At 40.4% G+C, this 18,082-nt stretch overlaps 1 protein-coding gene across 1 annotated transcript in view; it reads left to right on the top strand.

The window, feature by feature from the left end:
* The window catches only part of sobpa (sine oculis binding protein homolog (Drosophila) a), a 31,216-nt gene extending 13,550 nt beyond the window's left edge, over positions 1-17,666 (top strand). Inside the window, exons 5-8 of the mRNA XM_037694745.1 lie at positions 412-435; positions 8,427-8,522; positions 14,424-16,392; positions 16,960-17,666. Coding sequence (XP_037550673.1) covers positions 412-435; positions 8,427-8,522; positions 14,424-16,391 — 2,088 coding nt within the window. The 3' untranslated portion in view covers position 16,392; positions 16,960-17,666. The remainder of the gene's footprint in view (positions 1-411; positions 436-8,426; positions 8,523-14,423; positions 16,393-16,959) is intronic.
* The last annotated feature ends 416 nt before the right edge of the window (positions 17,667-18,082 follow it).

The raw sequence follows: 18,082 nt of genomic DNA, 5'->3' as shown, positions 1-18,082 counted from the left end.
CATGGAGGAAAACAGAGCATGAACGCCTTGGGAGGACAATCCACGGACAGGGAAGAAACAAACCGACACAGAACGTATAGGGAAACTAACGACAGATTAATCACCAACACCTGGGGAAGGACACTGAGGAACAGGGGCTGGAGCTGATTACATGGGGAAACTCAGTAGGAAGGCTGAGCAGAATGACACAAGAAAGCACCAATAAAACAGATCCTCTCAAAGACGTCAATGCTTTCCCTCAAATATAAATTATTTAATAATAAATAAAAGCAAAAATTAAATAAAAATTAGTCATTTTGCCAATGTCACAGAGCCAATCATCATGATGCATAAAGCCTATACATTATTTGAGTTTCTACTTCCACACATTTACTGTGGTTAAACAATCTCTTTTTTTCTTTTATACCCAAGCTGGGATATATAAGGAATTATACCGTGAGTATAACATGTTTTACTCTCCTGCTTGTTTGTCCTGAAGTCAGTTATTCATCCAAACATAACCATTTATAATGCACTACCTAAGGAGACACTTGACGTATGTCTTGAGTTGATAATTTCATTTTACCCAACACGTTTTTTACCCCCAAAGCATTTCAGTCAAACTGAATGTACTGTGCTGTTGTTAAGAATGGATACTTCATCTTATACCTCAAGATTTCCACTAATTGACTTTTTTGATGAGTTTGCAGTGAAAATGAAATGCAGAAAGACAACCATTTAGCCAGCTCCGGTGAAGACTTTAAATTTCTTTGGGAACTTTTGACATGCAGAAGTTCGGCTCAGATCAAAACATGCTTTTGCGAACTAGTTTTATTTTGATGCCTGTGCTCCAGAGGAGGTCAAATACAGATTGCATTGTTCTATTTGAGTCTTCCAGTTGATGAGACAGCTCCGTATCACCGTGGTTCAGTCAGGGAGGCTGTAAACATTACATCAAATAAAAACCCCATGTGCCGACGGCTCCTTGCCGTGAATCTAGAGGCTTCGTCTAAAAGTAAACTGAAATAAAAAGCAGTTCGAGTAATCATTTTATATAAAAGTGGGAATAATACATCATTTAAAAAAATAATGCAAGACCTGAATAGTCTTCTGTTTATTGTGGTGCATATTTTTATATTGTTCAAGTCAATTGTGACGTTTGTTTAGGTCTAATTCTTTCAAAAACCTGTTGACTTTTTAAAGTTATGATTTATTAGACTGCATGAGCAAATAAATACTTGATTTAATAGAAATCAACACAAGCTTCTTAGTTTAACAATACTTTTTTTTATTGTTTTCCAAAATAATAAGGGCATATGAACCATTTACTCATGAATAGGGATGCACAATATCGATATTAGCCTATATTAACGATGAAGTTAAATATCAGACATCAGAATAACTCATCAATATAAAAGTCTTCTGTTTTAAGTTAATTTTTAATTTAAGAATCTGTCAATTACCAGTATATCTATTAATGCACTACTACTTAGCCTATGTACTTTTCATTTGTCGCTTGTGACCAGATTGAGTTTAGATTTGTGAAATTTTACAAATTTGCACTGTTCAAGTGTTGTCATTGTGTTAGATAGATTAAATGTCATGAATAAATTTAACATTAAATATAATCCAAGTTGAAATGTTACATCATTTTCAGCCCCCTTTTTGGCATCTGCATTTGGTAGCAGGTCAAACTGACAAAGACCATGCAGAGTACAGTAGTCCCTCGCTACTTCATGGTTTGTTTATCGCGGATTCGCTCTATTGCCGTTTTTCAAAATAAGATTGGACATGACACACAAATGGCTGACCGAAGGATGAGCCGCTCGATCGTCATGAGATTTTTATTTAAAATAAATTATTTTAAATTATTTATCACCTCCTGCGCCTCAGTGCATCCCTTACTTTAGGATAAACTTCCTCCTGCAGCTGAACAGCTGATCAGCTGATCTGCATGCAGAGCAGAGAAGTGGGCATGGCCGAGAGCGCTTGCAAGTAGTTGAGAACAGCGGAGGCACCGAGAGGGAAATCATGACATTCTGTACTCTTAGAGCCTTTAGAGTTTGGAAACGTTTAGAATATTGCAAGAGTGTGGGAAGGGTTTAAAATGCCTTTATATATATATATATATATCTCTTTCGTAATTACGGAGGACGTATTTACGCATCCCGTATTTACGTCCCTCGTATATATATATGCATTTATTTATGTAAATATAAGTACTAAAATAAACTACTACTTACTACTTGCTCTACTATTCCTACTTAGTGGTTTTTCACTTATCACGGGTCTTCAGGGTACGGCTCCACCGCAATAAACAAGGGACTACTGTAATGTAGCTTTTTAATTCCACAGCAGAGAAAGCTATGTAGTCTCTGTAAGTAGGTCTAGAGGGAAAAAAAAAATCGGCATTTGTATCGGTTATCGGCCAAATAAGTTAACATTTGTATATTGGATATCGGCCAAAAATCCAATATTGTGCGTCCCTAGTCATAAACGTGCTAAATATTGACTTATAGATGAGTAAAATTGATTTAAGTGTACAGTATTACACCTTTATTGCTAAATATTTCCTGCTTGAGTTTTTATCATTTAAATACCAGTAACTAAAACAGCATGTTTGTACAAAAACAGCCACCATTATCTCACTCTTAGTTCATGTAAATGTTATTTGCAGTCAGTATCTTCCATCCATCAGCAGAATGCACATGTTCGAACATCACAAAAAGAAAAAGGCCTCGTCTGCCTCCGTGGCTCAGGTTCCATATTTTGTCTGGCTCTCTCACATTTATGCAGCCCATTTGTGTAATCGATACCCGTATGTTTCTTTTCGCGCACCCACAAGGTTGGACATGACAACACAGCCTGTGGGCCTTTCTCCCCCCCCCAGCTGAAAAATAAAAAGTATCTCATGTCTGTTGAGGAGGAGAGATGTGGGGAGGAGATGGGGTTAGGGGGTTTGTGTTGCATGAAAATATTCTCAGCTGCTTCATTCATGAAACCCAACCTCCATCTTTGGTGACTACGGCTTCAACTTTCTCACATTGCTGCAGAGCTCCACTTTATCTTGAGCTTGTTTGTGCATAAATGATTGATATTTCAAACTAACCACTTATGATTCTACTTACTGTTCAACCCTCCTGCTGCCCTTGGGTCAAATTGACTCTAGAGGCCTCGTTGTTAAGCCTGAGCATCTCTCAGCATCTGAGCTGTCGTATATTTGCAGAAACCTTCATGGTTCTCTCATTTATCTTACACCCACACACGTGTCAATAAATGTGCATGCTCGTTGGACACGGCGGCCAGATTAAGTCAGGTAATTAGTAGTGATGAATTATCCTCTGTGATGCTCGGAAACAGAACGACGCAGGTTAGCTCTGCTTCAAACTTTGTGTTATTTGCACATGAAACGTAAAAACGAATGCTCATCTGTCTTAAACAAAATCTTTCATTTTAAAAGGGTTGTAAAAAATATTTGGCTGTAAGCTTGAATTTTTCAGTGTGACTGAACCATTGACAGCCTGTTGATTGAAACTCTCAGGAAGTAGTCTTTGGATCTATATCTGTAAAATGAGTAGGGCACAAATGGAGTTGAAAAGCTGAACCAAATTATGTGGCAGTGGATATGGCTCACGTGTTATATCTGTTAAACCTGCTTTTTTTAAAGTTTCCATGACTTTTGGTCCTGTTGTCAACTGTGGGAATGGCTGTGTTGGGGTCCAAACCGTTGGATGCACTAGCTCTGATTTTCAACCATTGGATGCAGATGCAAATCGTTCACATTATAAAACACTTAGTAATTTGCCTTTTCTGAGTGAGGTAGAAACTTCAGCATCGTTAGCTCGATTCTCTGATGCTTACAGGGCAGTCAGTAACTGCAACCACTGGTTTCCAATGCAGAAGGTGCAGTTTTACTGTCCTGGCTTTGTTTTTCTATACATGGTTAACGTGTCCTAAGATTAAACTTTTGTAAGAAGATTTTGTGAATGGCTGCCAACTACCACATGTTTTTTACCCACCAAAAACAGCCAAAGAGACTGAAAATAGATCAGCGATGGTGGTGTCCATAGAGGAGCCATTTGGGATCACGTAAACTCATCGGACTAGCAGAAGTTTTGCTAAATCTAGGCGTGTTTGTTTGTTTCACCGTCTAGTTTGATCCTCGATATTTATTCTTGACAGTTGTCTTAAACGGTTTGACTCTTTTCTTTCGCATTCAGCAGCAGATAAACTCTTAAATTTCCACCTAAACATTCTCTAGAGTAATGGTTCCCAACCCTGGTCATTGAGGAACACCATTCTGCATGTTTTAATTGTTTCCCTGTGTTGACATACCTGATTTGAAAGAATGGGTGCTGAACAGGCTTCGGCAGAATTTGATGAAATAATCACTGAATCGGGTGTGTTGGAGCCGAGAAACAACTAAAACATGCAGGATGGCGTTCCTCAAAGACCAGTGTTAGAAACCACTGCTCTGCGTTTGTTCGATTCCACCCTATTACAGTGGTTCACCTCCACATACTACAGCCAGCCTAATGTAGATCAATCATGTGACTTGAACTTTGAGGTGGTTTTCATTAGATCCAGACAAGTGTTTTGTTTACAGAGAGTGCACACCTTTCATATCAGTATATCTGAAAAAACTTCCAACTGCAACCGTTCGCTGTCGATCAGGGTAACCTTTTTATGTTTTACTGTATAATTTGTAATGAGTACTTTTAAATGTTTCAGCAAAGCGAAAAGAGTTGGCCTCTCTGCTCAGTTATTTTTGTTGATTTAGCGTTGAATGCATTGCTGCAACATCAACTGTGATGAAATATTGTTTGTTGCAGTTGCAACAGCTCCAGGGTCTCGCGTCTCCCTGCAGTCCAGTTTTAGTTTTTCAGTGTTTGGATCGGTTTGTTCTCTTGATGACAACAACTTTGGCCTCTCATGGTGACTTATTTAACACATTAAAGTAAAGTTGGAAGCAGTGAGGGGACTCCTAATTGTGTAACTAGGGTTGTTTTTTTTTCCACACCATGAAATCCTTCCCCTCCCCTCAGAGAGCCCAGACCTCCATCAGCATCTTTTCCCGTGAGCTCGCTCCAGGCGCGAGGGGGCAGAGCGTCGCTTCATGTCGGCCCAGAAATGTCACATCACCTTCACCACGCGCACACATCTGCTCCTTTCACACACAGCCTCTCTGCTCCTCAGCCCTCCGCAGTTTACTTTGCACCCTCATCAGGGAGGAGAGTGTACGAGAGGCGAGGACACTTCCTGTATTAGTGCGGCTGCTTGTGTAGGTTTGGTGTGCGTGATGGAGCGTGTAAAGCTCGTTGTAGCTGAGGCTCACTGGTGCTCGGGGAGCCTCCGGGCTTTCCTTACTCTGCTTCAGGGCACAGGGAGGAAGGTGATTATCTCATAGCTGCCAGCCATTCAGCTCAAATAAAGACTAAAGTAGATCCAACTAACAAGACGTCTGTAAAAGTAAACACAAACTTCCACGCCGTTGTGTTATTTCTGCAACTTGTTCTGCAAGTAAAGTGAGGAAAAAAATTAATTAAAGCCAATTTTTAGTTGGCTAATGTCAGTTGTGGTGGCCATTTTGAATTGGGTAGTAGATGTTCATCTAATGGTTTCATTCAATCATAACAAAGAGTTTCATCACTTTGTTACGAGCAAAAACATTGTTGCCTTTTGCCTTTGGCGGCGGGTGACAAAAATAATCAATGTCGAACAATAAAACGTCCATTCTAAAACCTCCGTAGAACCAAATGGATCCTAGCCAGTGGTGTAGTCTACATTTTTGTAGTAGGTACTCTGTGCTTAGAAACCAAAGTACACTGGTTAGTAATCATCAATTTATTTTGATTTTTAAGCATATTGAACATTTCCAAATTTCTCTGATGCTTATATTTGAATAAATGAACAACAAACTTTGTACAACAGTTGGCTTTGTATTAAAAACATTTTATAGTATTTATATAACTGTATCAAAGCAAAGCGCTGCATACTGATAGATTGTTACGGAAGCATTTAACTTCCGTTTAACGTATCAATGTCACATGCCTAATGATATGTCATGTATCATTGGGTACTTTTAAGTGGGTATACTGAAATTTTTAAGCTTTTCTAGTGGGTATACTCCGTATGTCCGAGTATCACATAGACTACACCACTGATCCTAACTAATGAGAAAGATTCAAAGAATTTTAGTGTTCAAAGGTTTATTTTCTCGTGTATAATCTGCGCACTGCCAGGTCTGCGCTGTTAGTGTGTGCGCTGAACAGTGCGTCGACTGCGTTGGTTTATGGATTCTGGAAAACCCTCCCCATGAGCGCCTTCCTTTAGGGAGGAGCAGCTCTTTTTGTTTTTGGCAGGTGACGAGTTCGCACACCTGGACGGTTTTTCGTGCCCAGATGGAAACGAGCGCGATGACAGCTGGCGTGATGTCCCCTCAGGACAATGGCGTCGCCAGGAGGGAGTCAGGCGGACGATGTCTTGCTCTATCGGTCTATCTGTCTATTTATCTATCTGTCTGTCTGTGTATCCGTTTATCTGCCTGTGTGTGGCTCTCTGTGTCGCCTCGTGCCTCATTCCCGGTGCCAACACCTCATTAGTACAATATGCAAACGAGCTGGATCGAGGCCAGAGGGTCAGAGCACAAACTGGAGGCAGGATAACAGCACAATGGAGCATCTTTCTTTGTGCGGGTGTTAATCCGCATTTAGCTCTTTTGCCTCTTTGGAGACGTTTTGCACGTTTGTGGGTCAGCTGACGGTCTCTAAATAACAAACACTCCTACAATCCCTGGTCAAGGTTTTCTGTCGTATTTTTTTTTGTTGTATTTTTTTTATTTCCATGAGAGTTTACCTGGAGGGGAAACAGGCAGATGAAATTACCCTGACAAATCAAAGTTTTCAGGGAGCTGTTTAAAGGGAACATAATATGAAAGAGATCTGCTCAGACCAGTGGTTCACCTTTCAGATGAAATAATCCTCCTTCAGAGCTGCAGAAAGAAATACATTAGAACTTTTAGTGCAACTTATACTAATGTTATTAAACCATTTTAGTTTTTGGTAGCAATACATAATACAGCTTGGTCTGTACCAATTATTTACCTGTTACTTACTTGGCACTTACCGGTACATAGCCTTTATGTACAGGGTAACAAAGCACTTTATATTACAAAATAATACATACCGGTATGTGGTATGTATTGGAACTTAATAGGTATCTACTTGACACTTTCCTTAACTGACATGTACCATTTACTCTCCTGGTACATACATTGTATATGATGGGTACTTATTGGGACTGTACCTGCTACTTATCTGGTACTTACCTGATAAGTATCTGATACCTACTGGGAACATGTCTGATACTTACGTAGTATGCACCGTTGTATCTGTCGGGTACTTACCAGAATTGTACCTGGCACTTACTTCGTGCTTACTTAGTATTTACTGGTGACCTACCTGGTACTTACCTGGTAAATTCCTGATACTTACTTGTAATGTGCCTGGAATTTACTATTTGCTTATCTGGTACTTACCTTGTACATACCAGGAACATAACTGGCACTTTCTGGGAACATACCTGGGACATCTACTCTCCTGGTACATACAAGGTATATGCTGACTACTTACTGGAACTGTACCTGCTGCTTACTTGGTACTTACTGGGCACATACATGATACCAGGATTGTGGCTAGCACTTGCAGCATAAATACCTGTTACTGCCATGTACTTACATGGTATGTACCTGGCACTGGTGACATACCATGTACTTACCTGCTAAGTTTCTGATATTTAATAGGAGTATACCCAGAACTTACTATTTGCTTACCTAGTATTTAATAGGACCTAACTAGTATTTACCTAAGTATGCATTATTTACTGTTCTGGTACATACATGGTACATACCTGGTGCTTTCTTGGTACTTTCTTGGTACACACCTAGTAAATTCCTGATAATTAGTAGGATTGTACCTTGTATCTACCTTGTACTTATCAGATGCAAATATGTAACAGACATATGTACCCTGTAAGTACAGCACAACAAGATGCTTCATATTACAAAGCAGTCTTCATAGGTAAAACGTAAGTACACAGTACTACCTGATTTTTACTGGGCTGTTTTATGTGATGCTGCCAGTTTTTCTAATATAAATAGTTTTAATTTACCTTGACTCCATTTAAAAATCGCTTGACTAAAAACCAAAAGTTTGCAGCCACTTCATCGTGCACGTGCATGTCTTCACACACACACATACACACACACTCCCTCAGTTTCAGTCTGGTGATTGTTTTGGCCACAGATCAACGACCCACACACCCATTTAAAGTCACCATTTCTGTTCCTTTTCTTTTGCTCTTTGTTGTTTTTCATCTCTCAGTTTATTTTGTTGTCTCTGTTTATTTCGTCCATCCTTAAAAAGAGGCCGTTATTTCTCCTCCCCCAGGCGAGAGACGACGACGGCCTCGGTGGGAAATTCCCCCGGCACATCTTTACTCAGGACACACCCAGGCTTGTCTTCAAGACAAACAGCGATGTGCTTGTAAGGACCATTTAACACCAGACAAGAGGCTCGTTTATGCTGTTTAAAACTGTGATTTTTGATGATTTTCTTTCTAAAATGTGACCAATAACTGATGTTACACGTGAAAACAACAGACTCATAAAGTCTGAGTGTAAGTTTAAGATTTTCATTACTTTTTTCATGTTTATTTGTTCATTCTCATCACATCTCATGTTCAGCGTCTTTAATTAGTGACACAACAACATTTGTTTTTATTAACTTTATTTGACTGGATTTATAAAACTGTGAAATGCTGATGCTGTTGAACATGAATTAGTGAGAAACATATTTAGAGTATAAAACAGGAAGTATTTATCATAAATAAGAGTCTTAGAGTTTATTTCAAATGTTTTACTGTTTTAGCTTCATTATTAATAGAACAATAAGACATACGAGTCTGTCATCTGTGAAGTTTATACTTTGTACATTTCCAAACAGTTTGGAAAATAAAATGTATTTAAAATTAAACCTGGATGTTTGAACCTTGTAGGGATTGTTGGTCCAGTTAAATCCCGGTGAAAGCTATTATAACAGTTAGAAAAGCTGAGTTTAACTAAAGAAACACTTGTCTAAAGTGTACTGTCTGAAGAAAAACAAAAATAACTGATACTGAAATAATTATCCTGAGACTTGAGTTATATGGTGAAGAAATGTCACGAGGAAGTCACTCATGTGTCTTTAAATCTTAACAAACTAAAATATTTAGACTCTAATAGTCACTCAATTATCAAAATTAGAAGTATCACCATTAATTAATCACAGCATAATGACTTGTGAAGGCTTATTCCAAGATGATTTTTTTAGTTGTTATTAAATTAAAGCCATCTTTCTGCCCTTGCTGATGATACTTGTTCTTTAAATGTGAAATAGTTTGAATCTGAATTTATTTCTTATTAGAAGGAAAACAAGTATATCATATTATTTTAATGGGCATATACACAATCAATCTCAAAATTTAACCTCTTTTGATATAATTCATTGAGTCATAACCTTTAAAATATTGATTAATTTACTTGCTAAAATCTTTTTTTTTTTGGTTGCCATTTTTAGATGAGGTTTTTGAGCGGCCTGAAAACGAATAGAGTTTCCATCTGTAAAGTATGTTTACTTATTTTACCATATTTTTCATCCTATAAGTCTTTTTTTTTGTTGCATAATTGGTATGCCCTGTGACTTATAGGCTGAAGCAACGTATTTATGGATTTTTTCCCATATTTATAAAACAATTTTTGGCTGAGATATGACTGTTTTCATTTATTCTGACTTAAAATATTGAACACTACCATTTTCAGCTGCTAGATGGCACTCAAGTAGTTTGGCATGCCATTGTATCATGGAATAGGTACAAGTGGCTATTAATGACACAATCGGCTTGCCATAGTATGCCACCTTTATCCAGCTCGCCTGGAGCAACTGTCAAATCAGCTTCATTTTGCTGTGCCGCCCCAGCAAAATGCAGCTAATTTGACCATTGAAGTGCATTTATTATTTATTATTAAGTAAAAGTTCAACTGAGACACACCTTTACTATAAAGTCGAGCAAACAAATAATTGTTTTTAGGTGCTTATCTTGTTAAATTTCGAAGAAACGTGCAGTGACTCGTCCCTCTGCGCGTTCCTACTTCCGCGTATTTGCGTTTGAAATGCAGCTGATTTGTCTGTCAAAGTGCATTTATTAAGCAAAAGTTAGACTGAAACACACTTTAGTTATAACTTCGAGCAAACAAATAATTGTTTTTAAGTTTTAATCTTGTTAAATTTTTGTTAAAGTCCTCCCGTGCGCGCTGCTGCGGCCACCATTTGGCAGCCAATCAATTTTTGGCACAACACCGGCCCATGTTTCCAGGTTCGGCCCACATTTCTGGGTTGTCAGCGGTGACACGTAACAAACGCAACGCGTCAGCGGTAACGCATAATAGATGTGACGTATATGGTGAAGCGACGTATTTATGGATTTTTCCACTTTATTAGACATAGTTGGCTATTTCGGTGCGACGTGTACGGCAGAAAATACAGTTCTCATAATAATTTGGGTTGATATTATTTTAAAGATGGTAGGCTGATTGGTAACTCTAAATTGTCCCTAGGTGTGAGTGAGAGAGTGAATGGTTGTTTGTCTCTATGTGTCCCTGTGATGGACTTGAGACCTATCCAGGGTGTACCCTGCCCCTCGCACAGTGATTGCTGGACATGGGCACCGGCGACCCCCGTGACCCAAAATGGAAGAAGCGGGTAAAGATAATGGATGGATGGATTATTTTAAAGTCTCAGGCATCGAGCATGATAATACAGTTCAAATATGGCCTAAAACCTCCGCCCGTGGTTCAGTTTCTTGACAAGAGGAGCTTAAATGTGATTTTTTTTTCTTTAGAAAAGGCTGTGTTACCAATGGCTGCAGTGTTTACACAAAGTTAAATCAGATTCTGATGTATAAGTTAAAAAATGTCCAACTTTAACTTCAACTCTGCAGTGACATTTAATCACAATCCAGCACTTCTGTCTCATCGTTCCTCCAGCTGGAGTTGTTTGACTCGTTTTGACTTTACTTCCACCTGACTCCACCTGAGAATAGCCTTTGTGTGTCACTTTTATAATGACTGATGGGACGGCTGGCTGTGATGAAGAGCAGACAGCAGCGCTGCGTCTTGTTGGCTTTTATCTACAGTTTAGGCTCTTCGTTCAGGTTTTAATGAAGTCAGGCACACGGTGCAGCTGATATAAAGCACAGGAGATGAACCAGATATGTTTCCTCCTTTTCTACGTCGTGTAGTTTTAATCATGGCAACAATGAACGCCTTCGTAAACTGAAAGTTGTACCTGTTACAGCTTTAAGGCTACATGTTGGTCCTCAGAGCTTTGTCGGTGTTAAAATATTCAGTAAAAGCTTAAAACGATTGTTAGTTTTTTGTATGTCTGTGTGGGGTACCTCATCACTATCTTACCTGCAGTAGATAGCAGTCTGAATGACTTAACTTTGGAGAATCATTAAGGAAATCTTGTGAAATGAGCACCTCAAAACTCTTGAAACAGTTCAAGCAAACACCATTAGATATTTTTACAGCTCTTTATTTTTGCATTTAAGTTTATTTAGCTGTTTTTATTAATTTTCTGGCTGATTTAAGCGTGCAGCATTCTTTAAAGGAATGCATGTTGCTCTGCCTTTTGTATCTGAGTTAAATTAAGAATATGATGTGCTGAAAACTGGAGTCAGACCAATTCCAGATGGATTCCACAGCTAAACAACTCAAAAATGGATATAACTTTGCCAGTTTTACAAATATTGAGCTAAAATTTTGATGTGGTGGTAGCTAAAAGTCATTCACAGCACATAATTTGAGGGCTGACATGTCACATGAGACTGAGATAACATTATGTTCAAGGTTTGACCAAAACAACCACAATTATGTCATTTCTTTACTAACTCCTTGTTTTTCTTCTGTAATCTATTGATTCACAAACTTCGCATTTGTCTTCATTTTTAGTTTTAAACACTTTTTTTAATCCATTTCCAACCCTTTAGAGTGATCGTTTTCAGAGATTCATCACCCATCTTGGTGTTTTAAACTAATCATGCACTAAAGTGAGTTGTTTTTTGATCTGGGCACGGAAGGTAGGAGGAGAAAGATCCCAGAGGTGAACCAGCTCGTTTCTCAGTGCGATCATTTCAAAGCAAACGGCTGAGGTTCACCAACGACGATGGTTACCGGTAGTTGTCCACGATGAAAACAAATGACCGTAATTATATCACAAACATCTGTGTGCAGGAGCGGGGAGAGAGCGTTAAAGAGAAAGCACAGCTCCATTAGCGTAATGCGAAGTGAGGTTTTCACTTGCCGTGCAGAAAGTCGTTAAGTGCTCTCCATCTGTCTTTTGTCGTGGAAAATTTTCACCACGTTCAATTATTTAAATGAAACATCCCGGGTCGAACTCAACTGGCGAGAGCACCTTTTTGACTTTTACTGAGTCGCGGCTTGTTGGATTAACTGGGACTAAATGGGCAGTTAAAATGCGTAAAATATGAGGCACTTATAGTCAGATCTGTTCCTATTTGTCAGCTGCTGGAATCAAACCCTGTTCAGTTTTATTAAGTCATCTTGTATCTTAAATACTTCAAACTCTTCATGATTGACTCAGCCTATGAAGCCAGTAGATTTAAAGCACAATATATTCAAAGAAAACAATGTTTTACACGTCACAGCTGAAGAGAATGCAGATTTATATCTGAGTCTGTTGACTTTCAGATGCTGTCACACATCTGCAAAATGAACCAGTATTGTTGTGCATCGAGCTAAAGGAGTTTATCCACCTTTCAGCTGCATCCCGTAACTTATTAACATTCAGCCGGGGGGGTAAAGGGTCCGCGTGATGGATGGATGTCGCTGAGGGGTCTGACAACTGATTAATGCCTTAATTATCTCCAGCGAGGACCTGCCACTCCTCCCAGAGCTGACAGAGTGAGCTGTGTGTGGCCTGACGAGTAACGTCGTGTTCGGGGCTCGCCCACCGCTATCTGCTCCGCCAGGGTCACATTCATTTTCTTCCTCCAAGAAAAATGAGCACGTTTTCACACCAGAAAGGTGTGTAACATTGATGAGACAGTTGCTTGAGCTGATTTGTGCCACTGCAGGGCTTCAGAAAAACCACTCCTAAAATGAGCCGTGGAGAGTTTTAGGGCCGAGCTCTGATCAGAACCGATCGTACCTGAAACATCTGCTGTGAACAGAAACTAAAGTGTGTTGCAATGAAGAGCTCAGAACGCTGTTTTAAATCCTTATTTGGGTATTAGTTTAGTAATTTTGTGATGCAAACAACAAGCAATGACAAATAGTCACACTTTGAGCGCAAAATCCCCCAAAATGACTATCCAGATCTGAACCCACAACTTATCTGGGCCCAGATCTGTTTTTAAATTTTAATAGAATGAAGATATGTTTTCCCCACATTCCTAGTAATTCCTCTTAGGTGGTGAAGCTTTTCGACAGTTTGCATATACTGTACTCATTTTTGGCAGTGCGGCTTTTCCAGGATTTACAGTAATTCATTTGAGGCAGCGCAGCTTTTCTAAGATTTACGGTAATTTAAGTGGTGCAGCTTTTCTTGCATTTACTAGAATGAATTTTGCACAGCACAGCTTCTCTACAAGTTACGGTAATTTATTTCAGGCAGCATAGCTTATCTAGGGTTTACAGTATTTTATTTTAGGTGGTGAGGTTAACTTGTTTTAGGTGGTTAGGCTTTTCTAGAGTTTACCATAACTCCTGCATCTGTAGATTTGTCTACAATAAATTTGGAAAAGATTCCAAGGCAGAAGTATTAAATAAATAAATAAATCACAAGTTTATGAAATATTTCAGTATATTGCCTAGACAACAAGGTATATTTCCAATATGTGTTTTGTGATTTTATATGGAAAATACTGATTTAAAAGCATGCATGGTGTTACTTTGTAATTTAGCATGAATAAGTGGAAAGACTTTTAATACAATCTAAACTGAATGTCCAAAAGGAGGTGACTTAAATTTTGTTTTAGATTTTTTTGTCAAACAAAAACCATGGCATTATCTGTATTATTTTAGACAAGTTACGATTTTTTGTCATTTTTGCTACAGTTGTTTTTTTAGATAAACAATGGAAATTACAAAAATATACATTGTAAATATTTTGCATAACCATAGTGGTGTCAAAGTCACTCATAATTTGAGGGTGTTGTTAAAGAAAACTAAAACCAAAACATGCTGTAGAGTTTTTTGTTCCTAAAAACTTGGTCGCTCAAAAATTGTCTGGATTATAGTAAAATGAGATTATGTTTTATAAAAATAAAAAAATAGTATTTAAAATGCTGGATGAGACATACTGAAGTTAACTGTGTCTCTTTTTCAGGTGTGTGACTGGTGCAAACACATCCGTCACACAAAGGAGTACCTGGACTTTGGCGCTGGTGAACGAAGGCTGCAGTTCTGCAGTGCCAAATGCCTGAACCAATATAAGATGGACATTTTCTACAAGGAAACCCAGGCTGCCCTGCCCGGAGCTCTGTGTAACCCTGGGCACGGGGTTGGAGGGGAGGGCAAGCCGGAGTGCAGTGGAGGGGTGCAGTTGCTCACTCCTGAATCCTGGGGAACACCTTTAACAGACCTTCGGCGTAAAGCTCCCTCACCTGGGGGGCATTCCAGCAACTCTGCTTTGGCCCCTTCCACTGTTTCTGCCACATCTCCCTCAGATACGGGTGCTGCCTGCTCCCCTTCTTCTACTTCAGCCAAAATCCCCACACCCAGACCCCATGAAAGCCCAACCCTTCCCCCTCCTCCTATTCCTTCTTTGCACCCACCACTCGGGGTTCCTTCTGGTAGCCCCCCTATGGTGATGACTCCTCGAGGACCCATGCCCTTGCCTCTGTTCATGGAGCATCAAATGATGCAACAGATCCGACCACCATTCCTTCGCCCCTCTGCCCACCCAGGAGGACCCAACAGTCCACTGTCAAACCCCATTATCCCTGGCATTGGACCACCCCCTCCCCCAAGGACTCTCGGTCCAGCATCTAGCCCCATGCACAGGCCTCTCCTGTCTCCACATATTCACCCTCAATCCAATCCTAATCCTGGCATGATCCCACCTCACCCAGGTCTCCCCATGCCAGGTCTCCCCCCTTTCCCTCCCATCAACATGATGCACAATGGACCCATTCCTTTGCCTCCAATGATGAACTTCGGCATGCCATCTTTGACCCCGTTGGTACCCCCACCAACTCTTCTGGTACCCTACCCAGTTATAGTACCGTTCCCAGTACCGATACCTATTCCAATCCCAATTCCCTTCAACTCTAAATCATCCAGGGACCAATCAGAGAGCAGTGGATCTGTCCGCAGTGCTCCCGAGTGCTCTGAAGGATCGTCCTCCAGGCCTCATTCTCCAAACTCCTCTGAAAGTGGCAAAGGAGAAAACAAGACAGAATCAGCTGGTGACGAGCAGGTTTCTCCCGCACCTTCAGAAAGAAGTAAAACAGCATTTTTAGACTTGACTGTGAAGTCAGAGGAAAGTTCAGGCAATCCTTGTCAACCCAGAAGACCGACAGATGGTGTAATCGACCTAACTGTGGGCCAAAAGCTAGGCCAACAGCAGCTCATTCAGAGGATGCTACCTGCTGGAGTGCAGGTGAAAGTGGAGGCAGAGGCTGAAAGAAGCCCTCCACCTGCAGCTGGACTGGGGAGGGAAGGATGGGGTGATGGAGGGGATAGGGCTCTCGTCCTGCAAAGACACGCTGCTGAACCAGAAAGAGCCACAGTTCAGCCTTCAAGCAAAGCCGATCATCCAGTGAGCAGGTTAAACTTTACCATAGCACCTAATTCAGTACGGACGCAGCCCCTACCCCCACCCCAGCTCCACGCTAACCCTGCTGCCCCTTGTAATGTAATAGTCAACGGCACTGGATGGCACTCGCTTCTCATTCCTGCATTCGAGTCTTGCCCCGAACAAATAGGAGACTGGGAGGAAGAGGAACAACCATCCAATGGTGATTTGGAACACGAGGCACTGAAAGAAAACAACTGCTCAGTGGGTGAACGCGAGGCGGGAAAAAGGATTTCAGCACAAGCTGAGAAAGTGGACCCTAAAGTGGAGGGGAAGACGGACCCTGACTCCAGCATGGAGGAGGGTGAACACGCCTATGCTTTGCCACTGCTGTCAGCCGGCGGCTGTGTTGTCATCCAGCCTGTGCCAAAGCCCGCCGCCGACAAGACGGCCATATTGTCCTGCTCCATCACAGCGCCGTTATCGTCAACTGGGAGCCCCGAGCTGGAGCCGCCGCTGAAGAGGAGGTGCCTGCGAATCCGCAATCAAAACAAATGAGGTGGGTTTCTGTCTACTTCAGATAAAACAGCCCACCATAACAAACAAACAAAATATAAATTCACCAAACGCATATTTCTATGTTCTCATACATGTTGCTTTGCTATGAATTTCACAATACATCCTTGAGATGATCCAAACCCAAATAGGAAGTCTTGCACCTCGGTGGATTTATTCAGCACATTAATGCTAAATTTAATGATGTACTCCTCGAGGTATTAATTAAATGAAACTGTAATCTTGAGCAATTTAAAGACCAATTCAGTTTGTGGTAACATGAGGCGAGTGCTCTGAATAAGATTAATTAGAGGCGACAAAAGATGGAAATCAAGCTCCGTGCACCGGTGGCACTGCTGAGAGCAGACCGGCAGCTAAAATGAGCAAAAGTGGTGCTGTGCTGTAATGTTCAGACATCTAGTTTTACAATTTGCAGTTTAAGAGCCTTAAAACACTGAAGGGTGCAGAATATTTTTGTTAAAATGGATCTACGTGCTTGAGCATCATCCATCTTTTTTTTTCCCAAAACAACCTTGACTAAGTGTCATTCTCCTCCCTCTCCGTTTCACAGATGGATGCTCTGGCGACCGCAGTGCCATCAGCGACTCACTTGTCTACCCACAACCTCTAAATCCCATCACTCTGCACGCGTTTGCGCAAGTGGATGTTCCTTCCTTGCCTATCGTCCAGTCTACCAGCACCTGGGATCGCCTTTGACGACTGATAAGGATCCAAGAAGACAATGTGTTCTGCATCAAAGCAGAGAGGTCGAGACTCCAGTTGACTCTTTGATGGACTAATTTTATACTGGATGGATGTTTTGGACCTTTTGAACTGGAGACAGTAAATTCCTGCTGCTTTGCTCTTCGTTTAGGACTCTCAGCCCACACTGCCCCTCAGATTTTGTCCATTCTCCCACTTCAACGCAAGCACTTTTTAAAAAAAGAAAAAAAATGTATGGAAAAAAATAAGTGAAGGAGCTTCCAAAGAGAAAATTTTTGGAATCAGCGGTATGCTTTGATACAAGAATGTACGTACAATTTGCTTCAGAATTAATTTCTTTCTTCACTCGCCAGTCTCACACGTTCTGATGAATGGAAATTCAAAGCAAGCACGAGGGTGGTTTATGCAACGAGATTGAAAGGCAGTTTTTAATCAGAGGCTGAAAAATTGCCCTTGAATGCGAAAATCTCTTCGTTCTCTTGAGAAATATTTCTGGACAACTTTCACCAGCAACTAATGGGAGTGTGGGCACAGCCATGCACTCATCTGCTGTTCGACTCTGCTATTTAAGATGCTTTTTTGCTCAAGAAAGAAACAAAAATGTCAGAAATAAAGCTGTAATCATAGAGAAATTCTGAAATGCTGTCAGACGCCAACAGTATTACAATTAGCTGCTGTCTCAGAACATGTCAAGGTTTACTAAAACAACTGGGATAGCAGCATGAAATCCTGCTGGGTACTTGTTCCTGCAGGCTAATATTTAATCTCTTCTATAATTCATGACCTGTAACGTTTCTGGGTTAGTTTAAGACTGACCCTGCTGAATTTAGAGGGGCAGTGGGAGGTTAGAGCATTTATTAATAATTTATCTTGCTGGTCTGACACAAATTATTCCACACACATTTCATATTTGGTGACACTTTATATTAAAGGACATGATTTTTGTTGCATAACAGCTGGTTAGAAACAAA

Source organism: Nematolebias whitei, chromosome 21, assembly GCF_014905685.2.
Source record: "Nematolebias whitei isolate Nwh7 chromosome 21, NemWhi1, whole genome shotgun sequence".
Lineage (NCBI taxonomy): Eukaryota > Metazoa > Chordata > Actinopteri > Cyprinodontiformes > Rivulidae > Nematolebias > Nematolebias whitei.
This window is presented reverse-complemented; position numbering and strand designations above follow the sequence as displayed.